The 8366-nt window shown below is 40.8% G+C and overlaps 1 protein-coding gene and 1 pseudogene across 1 annotated transcript; both read right to left on the bottom strand.

The window, feature by feature from the left end:
• Nucleotides 1-420: 420 nt before the first annotated feature.
• Nucleotides 421-4231, bottom strand: LOC100939286 (small ribosomal subunit protein uS5-like; annotated as a pseudogene).
• Nucleotides 4232-4399: 168 nt separating this feature from the next.
• On the bottom strand, nucleotides 4400-6165 carry SSU72L6 (SSU72 like 6). The gene has a single exon (XM_054559747.1). It carries the CDS (start codon nucleotides 5690-5692, stop codon nucleotides 5108-5110), a length of 585 nt encoding a protein of 194 aa, XP_054415722.1. The 5' UTR covers nucleotides 5693-6165; the 3' UTR covers nucleotides 4400-5107.
• Nucleotides 6166-8366: the final 2201 nt, after the last annotated feature.

The raw sequence follows: 8366 nt of genomic DNA, 5'->3' as shown, positions 1-8366 counted from the left end.
GAAAGCTGGCTGTGCAATTCCTCTCCTGTCTTCACTTAAAACAGCCAGGGATTGCCAGGAGAAAGCCTGCTGGCTGCAAACAGTGAGGTGAGATTTCAACTTTCCAGCAGTTAGATGTACTTGTTTAATAACCTTGCACTGTTTTTCAATGTGTCTCCATTAGGGGTAAAATACAGGCTTTTATTTTTTTTTTAATCTGCTTTTGTTATTTATAAAACCTTGGAGACTTATCACTTCTCTAACTAGCATAAGGTAGTCATTTTCCTAAGTGAGGCACAATCAAGGTCAGCCTCTCTTTTGTAAAACTAAGGCTATGATAGTTTGGGAAATGAGAATCAAGCTGTAACTAAAGGGTTGGTTGGTTGTTTTCCCCTTTATTCATTTTCCTGACCTATTTATTTATTTATTTTCAGGCCTAATTCACTTTACTTTTCTTGTATAAAACCCCCATGTTGTAGCCACAGCTGGAGCCTGGGTCCTCTGCACGTAGACTCTGGTGTGGGTATTGACGAGGTGGTCAGTGAATTCCTGATAGGGAGACTTAGTGAATACAGTCTCCTTCCAGAGGTCGGGTGTCAGGTAGCTGTAGGTCTTAGAGATGGCATCAAAGGTGGCTTTGGCAAAGTTGCCCAGGGTGGCAGTGCAGCCCCTGGCTGAGGTGTAGCAGTCTCAACCTCTCTCAAGCACGAGGTTTTGAAGATTATGCCGGTGCAGAAGCTGACCCGCGCCGGCCAGCGCACCAGGTTCAAGGCGTTTGTTGTCACCTTGCAAGGGGCAGTGTGGGGCTTGCCGATCTTGTTCCCCCAGTAGCCTCTGCGCACGGGGACAATGGAGAGTTTGGCCAGAATGATGGCCCCGAGAATGGCAGTGGCCACCTCCTTGGAGCACTTAACACCCAGACCGACGTGGCTATTGTAGTCTCCGATGGCAACAAACGCCTTGAACCTGGTGCGCTGGCCTGCGCGGGTCAGCTTCTGCACCGGCATAATCTTCAAAACCTTGCTTGAGAGAGGCCCCAGGAAAAAGTCAATGATCTCAGATTCCTTGATGGGCAGGGAGAAGAGATGGATCTCCTCCAGGGATTTGATCTTCATGTCCTTGAGCAGGCGGCCCATCTTGGTGACGGGCATCCGCTCCACAGCCTCGGCCAGGTCCACGGCCGCGACCCCGGCCCCGGATGCTACTGACGAAACCTCCCCGGAAGTCACCGCTGTTCCCCATCCCAGGGCCCCCGGGGTCCCGGACCCCGCCCCCGGACCCCGCCCCTGCACCGGCGTCATCTTTTGGTGTTTTCTCGGAGTAGAACTTCCTGGCGTATTTATACAAGTAGGTTAATAAAAACAATAGAGATACCCCTCAGGAATTTGAATTAACCTAAGAAGACATCTACAGCTTTAGATACCAGGAATCAATTTGACTGATATAGAGGCTGGAGCTAATAAAGGATTGCTGGTTGCTGACAGATGTATTCCTAACAAAACAGGCAGATTGGGCTGTGCTGACATCTAAGGTTTAAGCTCTTATCTGTTACTCTCACTATGACTGGTTATTTTCACAAAACACCCTTAAAAACTATTTATCACTGAGAAGAGCCCATGATAAAGCTTCTAAGACGTTGCCTTCTGTTATTTAAAGAGGAGCCACTTAGCACTGGCTGTTGATTAGAAGACACTTAAGTGAACAATATCCTTTCTTCAGAGGGAGTCTATGCTTTTAATCATCTCATCTGGTAAACAGTCTTGACGCAGTTAAAAGGTGTTTTTACCTCATCTACAATTGTTCCAATAATATATGTATGTATTGTTATGCTACTTGCAATATGTTACTAGACTTCAATCATTAGTGGGCAAAAGTCTAGAGAGATGAAAAATAGTGAATACATATTAAAGGTGAAATTAATGACCATTTTTAAAATTCTATTACTTATTTTTGACAGAAGTAACTTTTTCAAAAGAAAATGACATTAATGAAACCTTTCAGATTTGACCTTTTAGTGGCAGTAAAATTGAGTTACATAAATTCTATTAATGGTAATGGCTGCTTCCCAGCAAAACCTCTCTGATATTGTGGAAACTGGTGTTACTCAGGATTTTCAGAATCACCCTCTGTAAAGAACTTTTGAAAATGGGTTAAATCAGTGAAGTCAGTTGACTGAGATGATCCATTATCAAGCTACAACAACAAAATAAGTTAAAAACAATGATGATGTTTGGTCCTATTATTTTATGTGTGTAAAATAATACATAACTTGAACGTAAAATAACTACTAAATAAGATAATTAGTTTCCAACATTGAAGGCATTTTTTTCAATAGATATCCAACACTGATACTATGGAAACTGCTGTTACTCAGGATTTTCAGAATCACTCTCTGTAAAGAACTTTGGAAAATGGGTTAAATCAGTGAAGTCAGTTAACTGAGATGATCAAGCTACAACAACAAAATAAGTTAAAAACAGTGATGATGCTTGGTCCTATTATTTTATGCTCTTGAATGTAAAATAACTACATTATGCTCTTCAATGTAAAATAAGATAATTAGTTTCCAACATCGAAGGCATTTTTTTTTCAATAAGTATCCAACACAGTGCCTGACAAAGAATACTCCCTTCACCAAGTTTTTGTAAACTAAATTGATTATACCTCTTTAATTTTTCTAGTTAGTTGTTAGAGGAGCCATTAATTTTCCTTCTGATCTCATTTCGTTTTTTACCCTATAATTATTTTCTTGAATTTCTAATTTGGGAGAAGACAGCATCAGCTAAAAATAAAAAGGAATGCCTAATATTTAGTGAGAAAAGTTCACTATTTAATATTTGCCTAACTACCTAATATTTAGATATGTGGTGAGGAAAGTTCACTACTACTCAGTGAGAAAAATTCAATTAAATAGAAGTTTGACTTGGGGTGAGAAGATGTGCATGGAAAGGGGCTGGCAAGTAGAATCACAGCCAAAAGTGTTTTCCTGGATGGAAATTTCTGCCAGCTGGAAAGAGGTACAGTGATCAAAGGCTCTGTCTCTCTTTTTCTTTTTCTTTTTTTTTTTTTTGAGACGGAGTCTCACTCTGTTGCCCAGGCTAGAGTGCAGTGGTGCGATCTCGGCTCACTGCAAGCTCTGCCTCCCGGGTTCATGCCATTCTCCTGCCTCAGCCTCCTGAGTAGCTGGGACTACAGTTGCCCGCCACCATGTCCGGCTATTTTTTTTTTTTTTTGTATTTTTAGTAGAGGTGGGGTTTCACCATGTTAGCCAGGATGGTCTCGATCTTCTGATCTCATGATCCGCCCATCTCGGCCTCCCAAAGTGCTGGGATTACAGGCGTGAGCCACTGCGCCCGGCCAAAGCTCTGTCTCTAGACACATTCTGCCCTTGGTAGGCTGTGATGTTGGGCATGTTATTTAAACTTTAAGTTTCAGATTCTCTGAGCTACCTAACTCAGAGAGATTTTGTGGAAATAAACTAAATAACGTTTATGAGGTGTTTCATAAAAGGCCCAAAATGGAGTAGTAATATTTGTCTTTCTAGGGAAAGTTTCTAGGGAAAGTTCAGCAGTTAACTTTAGAAACCAAGTATTGAGCATCTGGAATGCAAAATTTAATCCAAGGCCATAAAAAATGCCATCTGGCCGGGCATAGTAGCTCATGCCTGTAATCCCAGAACTTTGGGAGGCCAAGGCAGGCGGATCACTTGCCGTCAGGAGTTTGAGACCAGGCTGGCCAACATGGCAAAACCCCGTCTCTACTAAAAATACAAAAAAATTAGATGGGTGTGGTGGCACACAACTGTAATCCCAGCTAAGCGAGAGGCTGAGGCAGGAGAATCACTTGAACCCAAGTGGCAGAGGCTGCAGCGAGCCTAGATCATGTCACTGGGTGACAGAGTGAGACTCTGTCTCAAAAAAAAAAAAAAAAAGACAAAAGGAAAAAAAGAAAAGAAAAACAAGAAATGCCATCCTTTGGTTCTGCTGTTCAACTCACTGGAATGGATCTGTCACTGGTCAGACCCAGTAGAGGGTATATAGAAAGCCTTGAGTTGACAGGGACAAAGAGAGTGTTGGGCCATGGTGGGCATGGCCAGGCCTAGGAGACTTACTGAGAGGTTCTACTGGCTATGAAAATGACGTAGATAATAAGTGGACAAAATACTTTGCCTAACTTTGGTTTTCTCCCTGTACCTAGCATGATGCATGTATACATTCTTCTTGGGTAACGAATCTGTCAGTTGACGTACCATCTCCTACCACACTGGTGTCAGGGTTTTAAGAGCTTCCCTCTACTATATATCCAAGTTAGTTTTAATGATATTAAAATCTCTGCCATCCAGGGAGGGGAACTGGGGTAGAGGCAGATGTATAGAACTGCTGTGGTGTTCTTTGCAGATCCTGGAAACAGGATTTCTTTCTTTTTTTTTTTATTTAAATTTTTTATTTCATTTAATTTGATGACCTATTATTTGAGTAGATAATTCCAAATTTTACAATAATATGTAGTTCATTATCCAACTTCGATTTTACCTATTAAAGTGAGCATTAGTAAAAAAGATATAATCTATATGTGAAAACATTTATCTGTTCAAACATGTAATATTATATTCTATTAAAGAAGAACAACATTTAAGTTAATATACCACACTCCATTGGTCTCAACTAACTTAAAAAATTTAAAAATTAAAAAAAAAACCACTCAAATTGAGAAAAGGAAGTTTATTTAAAAGGTGCTTATCTATACAATGTTATTTATCTGCTGAATACCCTTAAACAAATCATTTTTCCAGCAGTCCATTATCAGCTCGGTTTGCTCATCTGGAAAACGCAGTCATGGTGGGATAGCTTCCCTGTAGAATGATATAAGCATTAAATCAGTTATTCTATGTAATGCACCTAGAACAATGCCAAGCATTTTTCAGTGCTTTTAAAACTGTTAGTCCTTCTCATTTCCCATAAAATATTTTCTTGGTAATAGTCTCTTTCCAGGTGCCAGGTGATATGTACAAAAGTAATACAAACAGCACTCAGTGGAAGGTCTTTGCAGATACTTCTCACAATCAATCTGGACTAAAGTCCCATGCCTAAGTTCTTACTGAGGAAAGGGACAAAGCCAGCCCAGATCTTCAGTAGAAGCAGACAGTGTGAAGAAAGCTTTTTCCTGCCTTCTCCTCCATTTGCAACAGCAGCTCCTCCAGACTGTCTTCCATGTCGTCGGACTGCTGCAGGCACTGGCAAATCTCACAGATGAGGAAAGCTCCCAGGATGGCACCTTCCAGGGTGTCTTCGATGTCCATGTTGATCACGTGCACAGGCTGCAAGGTCTGCTGTTCTCTGGAACACAGATCTTCCACCACTGTGTCATAGACACTCTCCTCACAGGTGAAGATGACATCAAAGAAATCGGTGCACTCCTGAAATCTTTCTGGGCCGGGCTTGATTCTCTCATTTCTTTCCAAGATGTGTAAGATTCCATTGTGGGTGTAGCATTCTCTATCTTTCCTGAGGAGGTCATTGTACATCTCCTTATATGTTGTTGCAAAATCATAAACTACAGGATGATTGGGTCTTCGTCCTGGTAGCCTCACATGAGATTCAGTTCCAAAAGACCGGACACTTAGCCCTTTTCTCCTGAGGATGCTGTGGGCCTCCATGCTCCTGTTGATGTTGCTCGCACACACCACAGCCACCCTGAGTGGGGAGGAGAGCATGATGGCAGCCACTGGGAACCAGAGAGACACAGGCACCTCAGCTGCTGCAGGGACTCTGAGCCAAGGAGAGGACCACCTATACCCAGGTCTTCCAAATGAGCTAATGTGGAGGCACAGGAGGCAGGTTTATATTGAGTCACCTTAATTGGTGGGTGGAGACTTCCTGACTTCTGGATTGATTAGGTTGTGATAATGGATTCCTAACTCATCACAAGAACAGTCAAGATGATTAAATTACCTAAAGCAGTAACTCTCAACAAAGGTGGCACCACCCAGTTGAGATTCATTTAAAATCTGCAGTTTGCTCTGGTGGTTCTCCAAGTGAATGGGGGCTGCTATTGAGAATGGCCAAGACAATTAAGCTACCTGCAAGAATGTCATAGGACTCTCCAGTGACCTTCAGACATGAAACTGGATGATAAACATGTTGACAATTTCCAAGGCTGTACCCTATTTAATTATAAATTACAAGGATTGTTGCTTGTTTTAATTTTCATAATGTTCAAGAAATGCAATTGCATAAATCACAGGACCATTGTATATAGTTTTGTCCAGAAATTCACAAAATTTTTCACCAATACAAAGAAAATCCCATTCTGAACAACATATCTGCTTACGGTATTTTAAGAGTTATTCAACACAGCATTTTCTGCATTTGATATTACTGAAATCATAATGATTCTTCAGGAAATGCAGGAATTGAGGCAATCCTCTGCCTCCAAGTACAGCTGTGTTTGAGCTTTTCTATACTTAAATGCAATGTTTAGAATTTTTTTAGTAGTTGTATAGTTCATTAAGAAACTAAAAGAGATTTTAAAATTATGAATGGGGTTTCAAAAAATAAGATAATCATGTCACTTTATACTGAACCACTTTTGGATTGATTAGATTATGATAATGGACTGCTAGCTAATTACAAGAACAATCAAAATCATTAAATTCCTAATTCAGTAACTCTCCCCAAAGGTGGCCCCACCCAGTCAGGATTGATTTATAGGTGAGCTCTGTTGGCTGTCACTCACTGATTTACCAAATATTGGGTAAATAATCTTTTTTTTTTTTTTTTGAGGAGTCTTGCTTTGTCACCTAGGCTGGAGCGCAGTGGCACAATATCGACTCACTGCAACTTCTACCTCCCAGGTTCAAGGGATTCTCCTGCCTCAGCCTCTCAAGTAGCTGAAGACTACAGGCACGTGGCACCACACCCGGTTAATGTTTGTATTTTTAGTACAGATGGGGTTTCACCATGTTGGTCAGGCTGGTCTTGAACCTCTGACCTCAAGTGATCTGCCCGCCTCAGCCTCCCAAAGTGCTGAGATTACTGGTAAGAGCCACCTCACCTGGACCAATTTTACTTGTTTTTATTAATCTTTCTTAAATGTATATATAGCTCACATGTATTTCAATATAAATCAGATCAGGGACATCACTTTATCCTTGGTGCAAGGACAAAATCTATCTATAAAGCAACATGCTGTGTTTTTCTATGTCCCTCTTAAGGTGATTTTCTTTTTTAATTTTATTAATATTATACTTTAAGTTTTAGGGTACATGTGCACAATGTGCAGATTTGTTACATATGTATACATGTGCCATGTTGGTGTGCTGCACCCATTAACTCGTCATTTAACATTAGGTATCTCTCCTAATGCTATCCCTCCCCCCTCCCCCCACCCCACAACAGTCCCCGGTGTGTGATGTTCCCCTTCCTGTGTCCATGTGTTCTCATTGTTCAATTCCCACCTATGAGTGAGAATATGCGGTGTTTGGTATTTTGTCCTTGCGATAGTTTGCTGAGAATGATGGTTTCCAGCTTCATCCATGTCCCTACAAAGGACATGAACTCATCATTTTTTAATGGCTGCATAATATTCCATGGTGTATATGTGCCACATTTTCTTAATCCAGTCTATCATTGTTGGACATTTGGGTTGGTTCCAAGTCTTTGCTATTGTGAATAGTGCTGCAATAAACATACGTGTGCATGTGTCTTTATAGCAGCATGATTTATAATCCTTTGGGTATATACCCAGTAATGAGATTGCTGGGTCAAATGGTATTTCTAGTTCTAGATCCTTGAGGAATCGCCACACTGACTTCCACAATGGTTGAACTAGTTTACAGTCCCACCAACAGTGTAAAAGTGTTCCTGTTTCTCCACATCCTCTCCAGCACCTGTTGTTTCCTGACTTTTTAATGATCACCATTCTAACTGGTGTGAGATGGTATCTCATTGTGCTTTTGATTTGCATTTCTCTGATGGCCAGTGATGATGAGCATTTTTTCATGTGTTTTTGGCTGCATAAATGTCTTCTTCTGAGAAGTGTCTGTTCATATCCTTCACCCACTTTTTGATGGGGTTGTTTGTTTTTTCTTGTAAATTTGTCTGAGTTCATTGTAGATTCTGGATATTAGCCCTTTGTCAGATGAGTAGATTGCAAAAATTTTCTCCCATTCTGTAGGTTGCCTGTTCACTCCGATGGTGGTTTCTTTTGCTGTGCAGAAGCTCTTTAGTTTAGTTAGATCCCATTTGTCAATTTTGGCTTTTGTTGCCATTGCTTTTGGTGTTTTAGACATGAAGTCCTTGCCCATGCCTATGTCCTGAATGGTATTGCCTAGGTTTTCTTCTAGGGTTTTTATGGTTTTAGGTCTAACATGTAAGTCTTTAATCCAT

This window comes from Pongo abelii, chromosome 6, assembly GCF_028885655.2.
Source record: "Pongo abelii isolate AG06213 chromosome 6, NHGRI_mPonAbe1-v2.0_pri, whole genome shotgun sequence".
Classification (NCBI taxonomy): Eukaryota; Metazoa; Chordata; class Mammalia; order Primates; family Hominidae; genus Pongo; species Pongo abelii.
This window is presented reverse-complemented; position numbering and strand designations above follow the sequence as displayed.